Consider the following 18443-nt stretch of genomic DNA (forward strand, 5'->3'; position numbering starts at 1 on the left):
TATGCTCCTATTAATAATGAAAATACCTAGGTTTGCCATGTTCATAAAGACAAAGTTCTTTACATTTCTGTCAGACTGTGGTCAAAAAACAGGTATTTCATTTCAACCACACTATTATTAATGAAGTAGATTATCTTTCAGATATTAGCAACTGATTTTCCTTGTAGTGGTCTAGATCCAATTTACAATATTCATTAAGCACTTGATAAACTGTAGTGACTTTAAAATTACACTATTCTCACTCAAGATTCCTTCATGATGGAAAAAAGAATTCTCAAAAATTAAGTGTAGAAGGTACATACATCAACACAATAAAGGCTACCTATGACAAACTTATGGCCAACATCATAAAGAATGGTAAAAAACTAAAACTGTTTCCTCTAAGGTCTGGAACAAAACAAGAATATCCAGAAACACTCTTCTTAGCAAGAGCAATTAGGCATGAAAAAGAAGTAAAGAGCATCCATATCAGAAAAGAGGAAGTCAAATTATCCCTGTTAGCAGGTAGTAACATTTAATATGGAGTAAAACCTACACTCCACAGTAAAATTGCAGGATACAAAATCAACAAACAAAAAACAGTAGCATTTTATATACTTATAGCATACTTGATGAAAAGGAAATTAAGAAAACAACCCCATTCACACTAGCTACCAAAAATGCAAAACAAAACAACAACAAAACATCCTAGGAATTAAATTTAGCCAAGAAAGAAAAAAGAGCTCTACAGGGAAAATTACAAAACACTGATGAAAGAAAATGAAGATATGAAATGAAGAATGAAAAGATATCCCATGTGTTCACAGATTAGAAGAATTAATATTCTGGGGGGGGGATGTAGTTGGATACAATGCCTTTATTTTATTTACTTGTTTTAAAATATCCATATCAAAAGTGATCTACGGATTCAATGCAACCCCCATTGCATTGTGGGGTTGTGGCTCAGTGCACTTGCCTAGCACACGTGAGGCACTGGGTTCGATCCCCAGCACCACGTAAAAAAAACTAAATAAACAAAATAAAGGTATTGTGTCCATCTAAAACTAAAAATATTTTTTTTAAAAAAATGCTAGTGACAGGGGCTGGGGTTATAGCTCATTGGCTGAGTGCTTGCCTCAAATGCGTGAGACACTGGGTTCCATCCTCAGCACCACATGCAAAAATAAATAAGTAAGAATAAGGATATTGTGTCCATCTACAACTAAAAAAATAAAATATTTTAAAAAATGCCAATGACATTCTTCACCAAAATAGAGGGGAAAATATCATAAAATTCATATGGAAACACAAAAAACCCTGAATAGCCAAAGCAATTCTGAGCAAAAGGAACAAAGCTGGGTGGAGGCATTACCATAGCTGACTTCAAAACATTCTACAAAGCTACAGTAACCAAACAGTGTGGTACCAGTATAAAACTAACACAGAGATCAATGAAACAACAGAAAACCCAGAAATTAATCCATTTACACAGAGTCACCTGATTTTTCAACAAAGGTTGCCAAGTACATTGTAGGAAGGTTAATCTCTTTATAAATTGTACTGGGAAAACTGTATATGTATGTGCAGGAGAATGAAACTGGATCCCTAACTCTCTCCATATATAAAAATCAACTCAAATGGATCAAAGACCTAAGACCTGAAACTAAAAAACTACTAGAAAAGAGAGGAAACACTTTAAGACATTGGTACAGACAATGATTTTTTTTTTTGGGGGGGGGGAGTAGATAAGATCCCAGAAACATAGGTAATAAAAATAAAAATGGACAAGTGGAATTATATCAAACTAAGATGCTTCTGTACAAGGAAAAAAAAAAAAAAACAATCAACAGAATGAAGAGACAACCTGAAGAATGTAATAAAATACTTCGAAGTTATTTAACCAACAGGGATTGATATCCAAAATATTTAAGAAATGCAATTCAACAGCTAGAAAACAATCTGATTTTTAAAATGGGTGAAGAGCCAGGTGTGGTGGCACATGCCTGTAATCCCAGCAGCTCAGGAGGCTGAGGCAGGAAGATCACAAGTTCAAGGTCAGCTCAACCATTCAGCAAGATGGTAAGAAACTTAATGAGACCCTGTCTCAAAATAAAAAACGGGTCTGGGGATGTGACTCAGAGGTTAAGTCCCTTGGGTTCAATTCCTGGTACCAAAAAAAAAAAAGGAGGGGGCAAAAGAAATCTAAATAGGCATTCCTCAAAAGAAGATATACAAGTGGCCAAAAAGTAGATGAAATGCTTAATATCAAAATCATCAAGTAAATGCAAATTAAAACTACAATGAGATATCATTTTACCCATGCTAGAAAGGCTATTATCAAAACAACAAAAAAATTAAGAAATGTTAGTATGGATGTAGAGGAAGAAAACTGTTAAACCCTGTTGGTGGAAATGTAAATTAGTATAGCCACTATGGAAAACACTATGGAGGTCTTCAAGAAATTAAAACTAGAACTATCATACATGATCCAGCAACCCTACTACTGGGTATATATCCATAGAAAATAAAATCAAATGTATCAAAGAGACACCTGCACTCCCATATTTATTGCAGCACAATTCACAATAGTGAAATCCGTATCTTGAAAATCAACCTAAGTGTCCATCAGTGTACAAAAGGGTAGAGCAAATGTGGTATACATACAATGGAATATTATTCAGCCATAAAAAGAAAGTCATGGCCAGGTGAGGTGGCACACACCTGTAATCCCAGCAGCTTGGAAGTCCAAGGGAGAACGATTGCAAGTTCAAAGCAAGCCTCAGCAAATGTGAGGCAATAAGCCACTCAGTGAGACCCTGTCTCTGAATAAAATACAAAACAGGGCTAGGGATGTAGCTCAGCGGTTGAGTGCCACTGAGTTCAATCCCTAGTATTCATCCACAAAAAAGAAAGTCGTTTGTGTCAATATATATACAATCAGAGGGCATAATGTTAAGTGAAATAAACTGGACACATAAAAGACAGTATTGCATATTTTCATCACTCATGTGAAAGCTAAAAAAGTTAATATCTCAAAAGAGTTATAGAACACCGGTCACTAGAGATTAAGAAGGGTAAAGCAGGAGGAGGTTGGATAAAGGGTACCAAAGTGCAGTGTTACACAGGAGGAATTAATTCTAGTATTCTATAGCATAGTAGGGAAACTATACTCTACAAAAATTTATGATATATTCCAAAATAATTAGAAGGGTCCAAAGATTCCCAAAACAGAGAAATGAAAATGCTAGAAGAGACAGAAATGTTAATAACTCAGATTGAGTCATTATACATTACACACATTACTGTTAAATTTTTTTTGAAATTATACTTTTTAGGGCTGGGGACTTAGCCCAGTGGTAAAGTGCATCTTAGCATGCTTAAGGACCTGGGTTCAATTCCCAGTATTACAAATTAATTTTAAAAAATACTTTTAAATTTCTCCTATATACTACAAATTATCCGAAGTAAATCTTTTTTTTTTTTTTTTTAGTTTTTAGTTTTAGGTGGACACAATATCTTTATTTTTATGTGGTACTGAGGATCGAACTCAGTGCTTCATGTGTGCTAGGCGACCACTCTTACCACTTGAGCCACAATCCTAGCTGCCCAAAGTAAATCTTACTTTTAAGAAATTTAATTATAAATTAAAAATTAAAAATCCAGGGATAGCTTCTCCCAACCTTTTAAAAACAAAATTCAACAACAGTTACTATTATGGTATTATGTAAAAATGTGGATGTGTAACCGATGTGATTCTGAAATCTTTGTATTGTCTTGAATAACCAATAAAAAAATAAAATAAAATAAAATAAAATAAAAAAATTCAAATTTGTTACTCTGGTTTACAAAACTCTACATAATACGGCCTGCCTATCCCTCTGGACTCTCAGTCTTCTTATCTTACTGTCTAGGATGTAACCACACTGGGCATTTTTGTTTCTAAAATTTAAAAACTTTATCCAGCCTTGGAATTTTGCATTTCCTATTTCCATCTGTCAGGAATGTTCCTCTCCCTGACCTCATCATGGCCCTCCCCATCTTCCCAGTCAAGCTCAATTAAATATCACCTCCTCAGAGATGCCATCCAGTCAAAAGTAGCCTTCTAGTCACATGCTAGTATGGTACCTTAATTTTCTACAAAGCATTTATCACAAGGTAATATTGCCCATTTATCTGTTCACTATCTTCTTCTCATGAGAATATAAACTCTATAATAGCAGTGAACCAGCATTTAGAGTAAATTCACAGATTTATAACTAAGGTTTAGAACAGCACCCAGCATGTAGGTACTCACTGTGTCTTTGTTATCAGTCTAATCTTATTTTGATACCAGTGTATGAAGCTATGATTTCATCAAAGAATGCTTAACAAAATTTTGTCTTTTACTGAATAAACCCATTTGTCTATTTTAACAGAAAAGTAATAAATTCAAGTAAGATTATTTTAGACAGTCTCAGAGAATTATGAATAAACAATAAAAAATATGTTCACACAAAACCAAGATATATTTTTTTCAGTGACTAGATTAAAAAAAACAACAACAACACCAAAAAACACTTTAGAAATGTTGCAAATTTTACAAGAGCTTTTGGAGGAAAAAACCCAACAGATGAGTAGATAAACAAATTGTGGCATATCTATACAAATATTATTACTAAGTAATAAAAAGAAATTAAACCTTATTGATACATAAAACTTGGGTTGAATCTTAAATAATTGTGATCAGTAAAAGAAACCAGGTTAAGAGTATCATACATACTATATGATTCCATTTAGATGAACAGAGGTAGAAAGCAGCAGTGGTTACTTGGGATGGGGGAAGCAGGAAGGTGGAATTTCAGAGGGAACTAGGATATGTATAATTACTCAATATCAATTACTGCTTAGCTTCTCAAAAAAATTAATAAAATTTAAAATAAATATTATTTTATAAACTTTATCAGCATTACAAGGTAGTTAACCATTTAAATGAAATGAACCAATCATAAGCCAATTCCTAACAACTCTTTTTGTGCACGCACTGGCATCAAACCCAAAGCCTCAGGCATGCTAAGGCAGTCTACCACTGAGTTACATCCCTCTAATAGCTAATATTTTAATATTAAACTCTATTACCTGTAGAAGATGGTGATTTCTCTGAGTGTTTTGCATTTAAAAGTTTTCTGCTAATAAATATGTAACCACAGGGACATGATTTACATGCAACAGGAACCTGTGGGGAAAAAAAGAAAAATATATTACTTTTTCTATTAGATTTTCAGTGCATATTATCTCCACAAATGAATGATAAGTGGCAATCTGATTTATTTAAACCCTACTTCCTTACAACAAATTATATACATATTCACATTCTCCTAGTGCTTTCTAGAAACTCCATACTATACTAATACCATAACAGTAAACGCATGACAAATATGTGCGGATATGAGTAATCAAGAGAAAACCTTTTCAGGGTCAAAACCAGGGGAGGTACATAGGAAAAAGTGTCATTTCCTAAAATGTTAATTGATAGCAGTTTATGCTGCATAACAAACTGTAATCCCAGTATAAGATTATGAAGGCTCAACTGGAATAGTGAGAATGAAAATGGAGAAGAGGTAGATTTACCAGATGTTTCAAAACCAGGAAAAACAAGACTTAGGACCAAACTGACCACAGTGGGAAGAACCAAAAATACCTCAGGGTTCTAACAAGAGAGGGGACTTTAACATTTTATAACCATCAGGGTTTTTTTTTGTTTTTTTTTTTTTTTTTTTTTTTGGAGGAGAGAAGGGATGGGGAGGAATATAATATAATTAAAATAGAACGTAGGAGTTGAGATCTAAGATCTTAAAGTCTCAACTCCAGGAACAATCTTAGACTAAACACTTGAGTTCTTTCATAGGCTTCTGTTGCCAAATCTGCAAAATACTTATGATTCCTTTCTCAATTTCATACCTAATAAATATTTCAAGCAATACCTATTATTAAAAAATCATTTAAATTTTTTTAGTTTCCCTACCATAAGCACTTCATTAATATTTAGTTAATAATCCTTGGAATCACAATTTCACCAAAAGTCAGATACTAATCTTAACAAAAAAGTACTCTCTGAGTAATTATAGCCAGAAAACTGAAATTCTCTGGGTAAGATAAATTCCATTTGCCAGTTGCTCTGCTTAAGTTATAATTATAAAGCTTTTTATCCATATATGTACAAAATGTCTCAGATTCTAGAATATATTCCATCTAATTAAGCTAAATTGAAACTTTGGCAGAAGAGTTCTTTTTCTTTGCATAAAAATACCCAACAAAGGATCTCTAATTTGCATTTAAGAGATATAACAATGATCCTATAAAAAGATATGTCTAACAAGCTTATTTTATTAAGATTGTAATGAGATTCCTTCAAACCTTGATGAAAAATGTAATGTTACATTTTTAATAGTGTAAAATCTGCCAAAATTGATTTTCATTTTTAAAATTCACATTGTTTGGTTTCTCTGAATAATAAGATGATAATAATAAGAAGGTACTTATTTCCTTTATACCTAAACATATCACAAGGGCCTCCACAATAATGTAAACTATTTAATGCTACCCAAAAAACACAGAAGCATGATGTTTTTACTCAACATCAACAGCTCCTTTGTTAATCCTAATCAGCAAGCATTTTCTTCCAGCTACGAGAATCCAATAAATTTAGGTGTCTGTCATACAAAAGAAAAACATATCAACCTATTTTTATCCAGAATTAGGAGAGTGCAGCAGTTAGATGAGAAATACACATAGGGCTTTGGGATCCAGATGCACACACACTAACTCAATTAATAATTTGGTCTTCATCTCTTAATGAGTTCTGATCAAGAAATCTTTGTATCAGCTAATTTACTCTAAAGTCCTGTTTAAAATGGAAAGTCCCTCCCAACTACTGCCCTAGAAACAAAACCACCAATCATCACCACACCCTAGATTCTGTTTAAAAAAAAAAAAAAAATATGAAATAGGTTAGGTAACTTAAGCAATACTAATCTCATTATATTAACTAAAATAATTTGGATCTTATGCAAATATCCAAAACTTCCCTTAAATTTCAGTTGATAATACTGAAGACAATTGTAATAAAAAATCTAATGCTATACTTTCACAATTTTAAAATTTAAAAAAAACAAAAATATTGTTTACTGATGATTTATTATTTATCAACTCATTTCTTCAAAAGTACATTTATTTGTTGTATTTTCTTTTTAAAGTAAAACAGTTTTTTTAAGTACTGAAAAAAAAAAAGATCCTGGTCCTACATTGCTTTACTGATATTTCAAAAGCTCTAAAATAACCATATTACAGAGAACTCATTTACAGTAGTTCCACCTTATCCAGTTTCACTTTCTGAAGTTTTAATTACCTAAAGTAAAAAAAAAAAAAAGGTGGGGTGGTGAACACAGTACAGTAAACTATCCTGAGATCCAGATAAACTACATTCACATAATTTTTACAATATATTTGTTATGACTATTTTATTATTGCTTATTGATTTCTTACTATGTATAATTTATAAATTGTTTTAGCAGAGGTATGTTTGTATGTATAGGAAAAAATATTGCATTCAGAGTTTCTTACTATCTGAGGTTTCAGGCATATGCTAGGTAATCTTGGAATATATTCCCCTACAAATGAGGGTAAACTACTACAATTATTTTTTCTTGAAATACCTGGGATTGAACTCAGGGACACTTTACCACTAACCTACATCCCCAGTCCTTTCTATATTTTTTATTTTGAGACATGGTCTAGCTAAATTATCCAGGCTGAACTGGAACTTGGCAGTCCTCCTGCCTCAGCTTCCCTAGTAGTTGGAATTACAGACATGCGCCACCACATCCAACTAAACTGTATATTCTTTACTGCTAAAAGAACCAAAGTTATGTAGAGCAGACACATCTATTTTACAAAAATGAAGGTAAAAAAGTACATAAAAGACACTAGAAAACTGGCAAGAATCTTGAAAATTACTACACACAAAATGGCTTAGTAATTTTGAGTGGTCAGTGGATGTGAAACTGCAGAGCACTGTGATTTAGATGTCTTAGAACTATTATTTTTGAGAGGCCAATGAAAGATATGTTATAGAGCAGCTGAAAATCTAGCTCTTTCCTGTTTGCTTCTCTGTATCTGTTTTTTTAAACTTGAACACAGGATATGCAAAATTAGTCAAGTAGATTTTACATTTATGTTTAAAAACTAAATTCAAAGTTAATGTTCACTAGGTAATTTAAAGTTATAAAAGTAATAGCATTATTCTAATGTTGTTTAGAAAATTGCTTTCTTGATTGTAATTTTTTTTTCCAATTTATAACTAAAAGAAGCTTATACTATAAATTGGTGGGGGATATTGAGTATTGACCCAGGGGCACCTTACCACTGAGCTACATTCCCAGGCTTTTTAAAATTTTTAAATTTTGAGACAGGATCTCATTAAGTTGCTGAGGCTGACCTCAACTTTCAATCTTCCTGCCTCAGCCTCCCAAGTTGCTGCAATTACAGGCATGCACCATAACAATGAGCTTGGTGATTCTTAAAAAGTGATTTTTCTTTTAGTAAAAGTAATTTAAACTTATCTTCTGCTTATTTAAAAGTATATGCTTCTTTTTCACGGGGTGTGTATTCCCAGCAACTCAGGAGACTGAGGTAGAGAGTTGAAATTTAGTGAGACCCTATCTCAAAGTTGAAAATAAACAGGGCTGGCGTGTGGCTCAGTGGTAAAGCACTCCTGGGTTCAATCCCCAGAATCACACACAAAAAAAAAAAAATCAACAAAACTTTTAGTTTGTCAACATGCATATTATACTCTTTTAAGTGATTAAAGAACAAAACAACCACCAACATATTGTGTAACAGTTTGCTATGACCACATTTTGTCCCTCCCACCATCCACTCAAAACTTCACATACTAAAGCCCTAACTTCCAATGAGATGGGTTTTGAAGATAAGGCCTTAAAAGAAATAGTAAGGTTTAGATGAGGTCAGGAGATAGTACCTTCATAATCAGGTTAGTGACCTTATGAGAGAGTTTGCCCTGTCCCTGCCACTCAGAAGACAGCCAGCTAAACCAGATGCAGTGGCACATGACTGGAATCACAGCTTCTTTAAAGGCTGAGGTAAGAGGATCACAAAATAAAAGCTAAATAAAAATCATAATCATCATCATAGTAATAAAGAGAGCCAGCATCTGCAAGCCAAGAAAGTCCTCACCAGAATACTGATCTTGGACTTGCAGGCTCCAGAACTATAAGAAAATAAATTTTTGTGGATTAAGCCACCTCATCATGGTGTTTTGTTATAGCAGCCACAGCAAACCAAGATACAGCTATTTTTATACAAGCGAATATATGTGTATAATGAAATTAAAGTGATCTTTCAAAATAAAACACTGTTCTTGTTTTGCTGAACAGTGTCAGGGTCTCCTACAAGTTTATTATCCTTTGCTCTTTCTTTAACCAGGATATTAAAAACAGATTATTTTCCCCAAAAGATAACTTTTTGCCAAGTAAAACAAGAACAGGATTTGCAATGACTTGTGCCCTACAGAAACTGGAATGCACAATGGATACCATGTAAACCTTATACTTTTAAACAATTAACCGGAATAAGTTGAAATTATTGCCAACACACTTAATTCACCATGTACAATTTTGTTAGAATTTAACAAATTTAGTTCAATGGTAAGTGAAAGTTAACTATTTTAGAAAACATGACCAAATTGTTTTGATGCTGCATACTTGTAAGGCTCAACAAAATGTACTCTTGCACAACCTTTCATCACATTTTTATCAGTACCTATAAATGATACTAAAATATTTAACGTGTTTTCTGTTACAATACTTGGTCAACCTACAAGACCGCTTCTAAAAGAATGCATCTAAAATCAGCTTCTAAAATAACGGCTCCAGCCATTTCAAATTACTCTTGATTTTTTTTTTTTTTTAAAGGGGGAGGAGAAAGAGGTAGTCATTTTGAAAAAATTCACTCTGGAGAAGGAAAACACACCCATATATGCATGCTGGCATGAAATGGGGGGTCTTACGAATGGTTTTAATTGAGGAAGTTTTAACTCATTAGATGGAAAGGCTTAGAAGAACATCTGCTATTATAGTAAAGAATGAGGCATGCTTAAATTCGGGTTTTTTTTTTTTTTAATTACAACCATTGTAACATGAATTTGGTGCAGACAAGAATCATTTCAAATTAATGAAACCACATGAAAAATGTTTTAAAAGATCTGGAAACAGAAACGTCAAATTTATAAGTGATTATTGCGACGGGTGGGATGAGGAGCTTCCAGGAGGGAAGGGTTTCAACGTGGACGTTGTTCAATCATGTTCCATAAAAAAAAAAAAAAAAACAATGTAATGAAAGAATCAGAGATTACACAACATTAAAAATATAATAAACAGATCTAGAAGAAAAAAAATTCCAAATTCGCAAAGACAATATTACATCGCGGCCCCTTTTGTCATGTTAAAGCGTCCGCTCAAGACGCTGTCTGGGCAATTTTGGGAGATCACCACACACAACTGAAATGGGAACAAAGCAACCCTGTGTGGCAGGACGGAGCCTTCAGAGCCAGGGCCCTGGACTCACTCGGAGTCGGGCACACCGGGCATTCCCGCCAGCCCAAGGGAACTAGAAGGGGCCGTGTTCCTCCACTGGGGCCGCGGCGCCCAAGGTCCCAGCGCTGTCACCCGTGGCCCGCAAGGCGACTCCGTAGGGTCCCGACACAAACCCACGCCCCCTCCCGCGCAGCTGGGTCAGACCACCCGGAGGCCTCCAGTCTGTCCTCGGCCAGGCGGAAACCCGCCGGTCACCGGCCCCGGGCGTTTCCCCGGCAACCCCTTGGCTCCGCCCGACCGGTCCCGGGATCCGGCCGCTGCCACCAAGAATCGGGCCGGCCCACCCGCTCGACCGCCAGGACCCAGGCAAGGCGGCCTTTGCTTAGCCAACGGCCGCCAAGCAACGGCCGCCGACTGCGCGCCCCCGCCCCGACCGCTCGTGCGCTCGGCCCCTGGCGCCCACCTGTTGGTCGCACTCGGGGCATGATTTGGTGGCCATCTTCACTTTCTTGGCTCGAGTTGCAGACATGCTCCTCTCCTTCGGCAACGACGGCTCGGGCTCCTCCCCTAAGTACCTCAGCAGCCCGGCCTCCGCCCGCCCCGTCCGCACTCCCGCAGGTCTGACCAAAGATCTGGCGGCGCGCGCGCACGTGCGCGAGCTCGCGCTGGGCCTGCGTGCTGAGGGGCGGGGCGCGGCGTTGGCCGGCGGTGGACAGCGGGTCCCCGGTGCCCGCTCCTCGGGACTGCGGCTCACTCTCCCCACCACGGTGGGTCAGCTTGTGCCCTGCCCTTTGCCCGGCCTGGAGCTCGCGGGGAGACTGCCTGGATAGTCTGGCGTGGCAATGGCCAAGTCTCTTCCAGGCCTGACTGTGGGGGGCGTGGCTCAGGGTAACGGGCGTCGAACTCAACCAATAAATGCCCGGGTAGGTGCTGGGCATGCCCCCTCCCTAGTAGTAGAATTCTGGAGTGAAAGGGTCTGCGAACGGTGAGGGGCTTAGTTTAGCACAAGTCCCGGGATTAATACACTTCAGTTAGCAAGGCGAATCGGTGAGGAATTATAAGTGTGCTCCATGCCAAGCACTGGGCTTGGCACTACACAGTATAAAATTTGTTAATTTAAATATTTTGAGGGCCAGTTCGACCAGGCAAATGTGAAAATGTTTGCTCTCAAAAGAACATGCAGTCTAGTGGTGTAAATGGTCTAACTTGAGAACACTGCAAAGTTGAGATATTATTGGGAAGAGTAAATAGGTTGACTATTAAAAGCCAGTTAGACTTTGACCTAGCAACCCACCTTAAGGAACTGAATAAATATTCTCCTCCTGAGCCCACATCTATTTGTGCAAAGATTACTGCACTATAGCACTCCTGGTTAGAACAAACTTTTGGGAATAACCTGAGTATCCAATAAGTTACATGAGGCAGTTAAAGAGTAAACATACCAAAAGAATATCATTATAGCTCTTAAGAAGAGATCTATATGAAGATCACCAAAACACTATTTAAAAAAAAAAAAAAAAAAAAAAAAAACACTGTTTAAAATGTAACTCTGGGGAGGGGCTGGGATTGTGGCTCAGCGATAGTGTCTCGTCTAGCACGTGCGAGGCCCTAGGTTCCATCCTCAGCACCATGTAAAAATAAAATTTTTAAAAAAGGTAAAAAAATGTAACTCTGAGGTAAAAATGTGATATTTATTCTCGTAGATGCATTAAGAAACTGCAGGACAATAGTAGGAGACAGATTTCTTTATTCAGACTGGGACAGTATGAGCAAAGGCAAGGGAGTCAGTTCTGTGATGTAGGTATACCAAGGGCAGGGCAGAGTCAAGGCTGGAGAGGTAGGTTATATCCACCTCTAAGGGAATTTGGGTTTTATTCGTAGAGCATTGGAACAACAAGGTAAGACAGAATTAGGTTTGAAGTTGAGAATGATTATCAGGTATCAAACCTGAGGCAAGGACAGTAGAGAAGAATAGGGACAGGACTGAAAAAATATGAAGGTCATAATATTAGCAAAAGTGGGATGGGGGTAGGGCTGCAAGGGCCATTTCTTGGATGGCTAAAATCTCTATGAAAAGAACTGGGGAGAAGAGGTAACAAAGGAAGGGTAGCACTTCAGTTTTTCTCTGATGAGAATGGTGTAGGGCATAAATCAGAAAATTAGGCCCTGAAGAGAGTCTTCTGAAACTCTCATCTGAATGTGTTTCTTTCTGTAAATTTCCTAGAAAAGCAACTTGGCTGGAGTGGGTTTTAAAGAAGAGGTCTTTAACACTATGGGGTCTATGTAATAGTTAAACCAAATATACACATGGTCTGTGACCCAGTATTCCCATGAAAACATTTTCACAAAAAGACTTATGCAAGAATATTCGTAACAGCTTTATTAATAACACATACAGAATGGGGAAGGGGGAACCAAAGACTATCCATCAAGCAGGTAAGCAGACAAATTGTGGTATTCATGGAATACCAACCAGCTTTAAGAAGGAGCAAATTTTTGATACACTAACAAATTGGATGAACATCAAAATGGTAGTAGCCAGGCACGATGGCACACAACTGTAATCCCAGCAACTCAGGAGGCTGAGGCAAAAAAAGAACAGCCAATTCAAGGCTAGCCTCAGCAACTCAGCAAGGGCCTAAGCAACTCAATGAGACCCTATGTCAAAATAAAAAATGTGCTGGAGATGTAGCTCAGTGTTAAAAGCACTCCTGGGTTCAATCCCCAGTATCCAAAAAAAAAAATCTGTGTAGTAAAGGTTTTATGTGTACTATGTGATTCCATTTATGTGGAAAACTATTCTATGGTAGAAAAACAATCAAAGCATTGTTTGACAGGGTGAGTGAGGTATGAGGGAACTTTCTAGACTGATGGTAACAATCTGTATCTTAATAGCAATTTGTGTTACAGAAGTGTTTGCATTTGTTAGTACCTACAAAATGGTACACCTAAGACTTTACTGAGCTACACTTTACCTCAAATAAGAACCTTAAGCAAATATTGAACATTAAGTGGTGATGTGTATGCTGAAGTATTTAATTACTTCATATATACTTTTACCTTAAAGTGAAATGTGCAATTTTTAATGCACAATTTATGTTGAAATGCATTAAAAATAAGATGAATAATTGATAGGTAGATATGTGGGTAAATGATCAAGCAATTGTAGTAAAATATGGGTACAATAGAAAAATGGTATAATCAGCATTTAGGATTTACTATAAATTTCAAAATTTTACATGTCTGAAGTTTCCATAAACTATAGGAATCAAAAACCTACTTGTTTAAGCCATTGTTCATTAGATTTTTAATTATTTGCTGTAGGATATAATCCTTACACTGATACCAACACAAAAGTTTTCTACAAAGTGAATTAATTTGCCTTTACATTTACTATTCATTTAACAAATATTGAATAAATATAAACTATGTACTGGGCCTTGTGTTCTTGATGAGAATATGATCTTATAAACAAAATAAAGTCCCCATGCTTGTGAATATTATAAACTAGTGGAAAAGATAGACACAAACACATAATCACTGGTATTAAAATTATGAAGGAAGCACATCCAGGCTTTAGGGCAGGAAGGACCTAACCTGTGGTGGCTAAAGGAATCAGTAAAGACTTCCTTGAGGGAATGTGAATGATGTATAGGTTTTATATGTACTGTGTGATTCCATTTATTGAGCTAAAGGAATTAATGAGATGGAGAGGGATAGCAAATATTCAGACAGAACAGTAAAAGTGAAAGAAGTCTCTGTGGCTGCAGCACCAATGGAAAGAGGACGAAACACACACCCTGCTGAGGATGGGTACTCTTTCAATTCACTTTTCACTAGCTTTTGATGCTATTACTTACTTTGCCCAAGTTCTTGCATATACGCTGCTAAAGTGGCTATAGGTGTTCTAGTCTCAAAATATCCAATTAGACTAGGCAGGAACTTTAATAACAGGTATTAAATACTTGATGAAATAAAATGGCTATTAAATGCCACTTTTTATTCTCTTTTGCTATTAGGACTCAAGATACGGCGGGGACACAGTAGCAGCCTTCATCTCCATTCCTTATTTTGACATTCGAAACAAATTTTCTACCAAAGATTCTTTTTAAAGCTTTTCCTTTTTTTTTTTTTTTTTTTTTTTTTTTTTTTGGCAAAGGAGAATGAGAACATTAGGATGCTTGGTAAGTCTACACAAGTATAAATTTTCTCCTTTGTATTGGAAATCCAACATAACTATTAAATTTAAAAAATTATAGACTTAAATCCCTACTCTTTCAAGGCAAGGAGAGAGGATTATCCCAATGATGAAAATCTAGTCATTTTGTGTTCTTTCACATGTACCCTCCATACGCCTAAAATGAAAGGCTGCAATAAAAAAATTTAAAAAAAGAAATAACTGTCAAGGACAAAGACATAATAAGCCTCCACTCTGTCCTAACAGCTTTTCTTTTCTTCCTACATGACTAATAACACACTGGGTGGGAACATTCCCTGGAGAAAAGCCACAGGGTCTAAGCAACTCAAAGGGCTAATGTGCCTTTAGAGCTGGGTAACTCTGATCTATGCAAGTCAGGCATCAGCCTTTTGAGCACTGAACTCAGCCCACTGGCCTTCCTTGGATGCCAGAGGGCCCTCTAGGAGGCCCATACCTTACTTTGCATCCATTGCTTTTTCTTTCATATATTACTAAGTACTACTTATTGGACATCTAGTCTGTGTCTTGTTCTTCATATTGTCATTCAAACCCTACATAGTGGTAGCAAACTCTACAATTAAGGAAAGCAAGGTTCAGGAAGTATATGAAGAAAGAATGTTTCTTTTGTCAAAATAGAAAACCCAATTCAAAGTAGCTTAGGCAAAATGGGTATTTACTAGTTCACATCCAAACTGGCTCAGGCAAAATGGGTATTTACTAGCTCACATCCAAAGTGGCTCAGGCAAAATGGGTATTTACTAGCTCACATCAAAAAACCAAAAAACACTAACAGTAGTACTGGTTTCAAACAGAACTGTATCCAAGCTCTCACAAAACCACAGGGCCCATTTCTGTTTCTCTTATGGGAGGTAGTAGGTAAGATCACTGGGATAGTGTAAAACCCTATATCTGTTCCTTTTCCTGTCCCATCATGTTTCACTGCTTCTGTTTTGGGTTTCCTACCTATCCACAAACCACCACACTTAATTGGATAAGAATATCCCCTGATAGTTTTAGACCAAAGCCTGACCCCTGCTCTGCAGTTTGAGAAGTCTAAAGGGGAAAGACAGATGGCCATAAAATAACAACTGCCATTTACTCTAAAGAAACTAAGTAACTATACATCATCACATTCTTTCACATTGGTCAAGCTACTTCTCTTATGCTCTGTGACCTCTAAGCTTCACCCTCATGCTGATTTGAAATAAAAGTCCTTCCCACATTTCTGGTCTCGGCTCTATACCAGAATGGCATGATTTAATCAGAGGCCTCATTCTCTCTGCAGCAAGGCAGAGTCCACCAAAACAATGGATTTTCTTTGACAAACCCAAGGATAAGTAGTAAATAGGCAGATGACTCCAGATCAAAGCACCCAGCCAGGGAGATAAATTAGACTATAAGCAGCCTAGGCTCTGCTCACTAAAGTTTGTGTCACCATGTGGGACTGCTTCAACCCAAAAGAATGAGACTTTTATTTTTTTAATTTGCACTAAAGTATCCTGAGGTTCTTACAGTCAGTTCTATTTTAGGTGACCTTCATTCCATCTTTCCCTCCATTGCCTCCCTCTAGGTAAGACCCATTCCAGATGTCCTTCCCTCACCCTTTAGGCTTTATTGATTCTCCTCTCTCTCATGGATGATAAGACTTTAGCAGGCTGTTGAGGGAGAGGCAGAAGAGTACCAATTCAGTTTCTTTACCCCAACATAATCTCTGGATGCCACAGAGTAACTATAATCTGGATAGCCATGTCTCCACTATGTGAATGGCTTTCATTGTTAGTAATATGATTTCCATTTCTTCAAATACTGTTCTCTGAGAGCCTGGGGGCATTTGCATAGGCTTCTCATCTCCTTGGAGTCCTTTTTATACCCAGATTTTTCCATGGTTGACTCCTAAATATCTTTTGCATACTTATGCAATCGAATTCCTCCCATGAAGAATCCCAAAAACTCATCAGCAAATCTAAATTTTCTACCATGCCAGTACCTTTAAGTCTTCTTATTCTGCCAGAGGCTGGGAAGGTAGTAGTTTAGCCTGATACTAAACTACATGAAAGTGCCCTTTTGAAAAAAAAAGAAAGAAAGAAAGAAAGTGCCCTTTTGTATGTCAAAATGAAAATGTTCTATTTTGAGAGAAACACATCAATTTGAATGTGTGGTGTGAGTGTGTGTGTGAAAACACGCACAAGTGCACACAGGCACACATGCTACAGCTCAAACCCAGGGACTGTACATGCAAAACATGTCTCTATCATAGCTATACCCCCAGCAAAAAATAAAAATCCAACCAAAATATGCATTGTTAGCATTAACTACTGTCACCAAGTGATTAGTATTCCCCAAAAGATAAATTTCTCAAAATAATGTCATAAAATATTAAATGGCATATACAATGTTCATGAAATTCAGCACTGTTTAAAATTTAATTAAATCCTCTGAAAAAAGTCTAGTGAGTAAAAATGAATGTGACACAATTTCTCAGTCCAATTCTGTTAACTTTGCTATGATGGCTTGTGCTGTCTGTGACTGAATGCTATCCCAGAAAAGTATAGATCCAAGTCTGCTAACCAAATGCAGAATGATTCTAGATCAATTTTTATGCATAATGTCAACTTCTTCACAATACAATGTTAATTAGATTTGCCCAGGTTAAAGACGCAGTAATGAAATACCCGTTTTGCAGACCACCTACAGTTACCAGGAACTTTTTTGGTTGTAATAGTGGCTTTAACAAATGTTTGGGAACTTCACCAACATCAATTGTTGATCAGATCACTTTCAATTGCCATGTATATATCCATTTTTTTCATTAAAGCTGATGATCCTCTCCAAAATTTTAACCATCTCAGCCTGTGATCATCCATCAACTGGTGTGGTACCTACCCACTTGTCCAATTTTTTCACTTTCCCTATTGCAGCCAGGTGACGAGCAACTGTTGTAGCAGAAACTCCTAAGTCTGCAGCAAGGCCTCGAATTGCTGTTTTGGGGTTAGCCTCCACCAGAGATCTCAGGTGATCTTCATCTAAAACAGATTTGGGTCTCCCTCGAGGCTCATTTTTCAGACTCAGATCCCCAGAACGAAATTTTTCAAACCACCAACGGATGGTCCTTTCACTAACAGAGCCTTCTCCAAAGACAGAATTGATGTTCCTACTTGCCATGGCTGCACTATGTCCTAGTTTAAATTCATATAAAAAAAGTATTCGCAAATCTTTCAAAGATATGGTATTATTCACCTCTGTGGAGAAAATAAACCATAAAAACTCAATCAAAGAAAATTGAAGAGTACAGTACTATTAAAAATACTAAAGAGCACAGGTAAAAATAGACCTAATATCAACTTTACCAATTGTGGTAAAGTTTCAACTGATCAAACATCAGCAATTTCACTTGGAGGATACAACTTTTTGCCACTGTATTCAGCTGCTGTCAGTTCATATTAGGTGGGTATTTCTTTTAGGCCTTTTGGCTTTTTCTGGCATGAATAGAATTTCTCATAATTTTATAATCATCTACCATAGAAGACAATGCTTTCAAACTAAAATATGAGTTGTGCTTTCGAATCCAAGAACTCAGTGCCTACCAAACAATTTTTTTAGTAGTAGAGATCTAGTACAATTTAAGAGTTGGGGGTAAATTCTCCCATAATGGACTGATAAGCCTATTTCTTATGCTT

The 18443-nt window shown here is 36.7% G+C and overlaps 1 protein-coding gene across 2 annotated transcripts in view; it reads right to left on the minus strand.

Annotated features, from left to right (window-relative positions):
* C18H16orf87 (chromosome 18 C16orf87 homolog) overlaps positions 1-18443 on the minus strand; it is a 64990-nt gene that overhangs the window by 18887 nt on the left and 27660 nt on the right. Inside the window, exons 1-2 of one of the 2 annotated variants that reach the window (XM_076838459.2) lie at positions 11032-11172; positions 5095-5191 (exon numbers count right to left, since the gene is read on the minus strand). In XM_076838459.2, the coding sequence (XP_076694574.1) occupies positions 5095-5191; positions 11032-11097 (163 nt within the window). In that variant the 5' untranslated portion in view covers positions 11098-11172. Of the gene's footprint in view, positions 1-5094; positions 5192-11031; positions 11173-18443 lie in introns of those variants that run through there. The other variant, XM_076838460.2, reaches the window with a different exon arrangement.

Source organism: Callospermophilus lateralis, chromosome 18, assembly GCF_048772815.1.
Source record: "Callospermophilus lateralis isolate mCalLat2 chromosome 18, mCalLat2.hap1, whole genome shotgun sequence".
Classification (NCBI taxonomy): Eukaryota; Metazoa; Chordata; class Mammalia; order Rodentia; family Sciuridae; genus Callospermophilus; species Callospermophilus lateralis.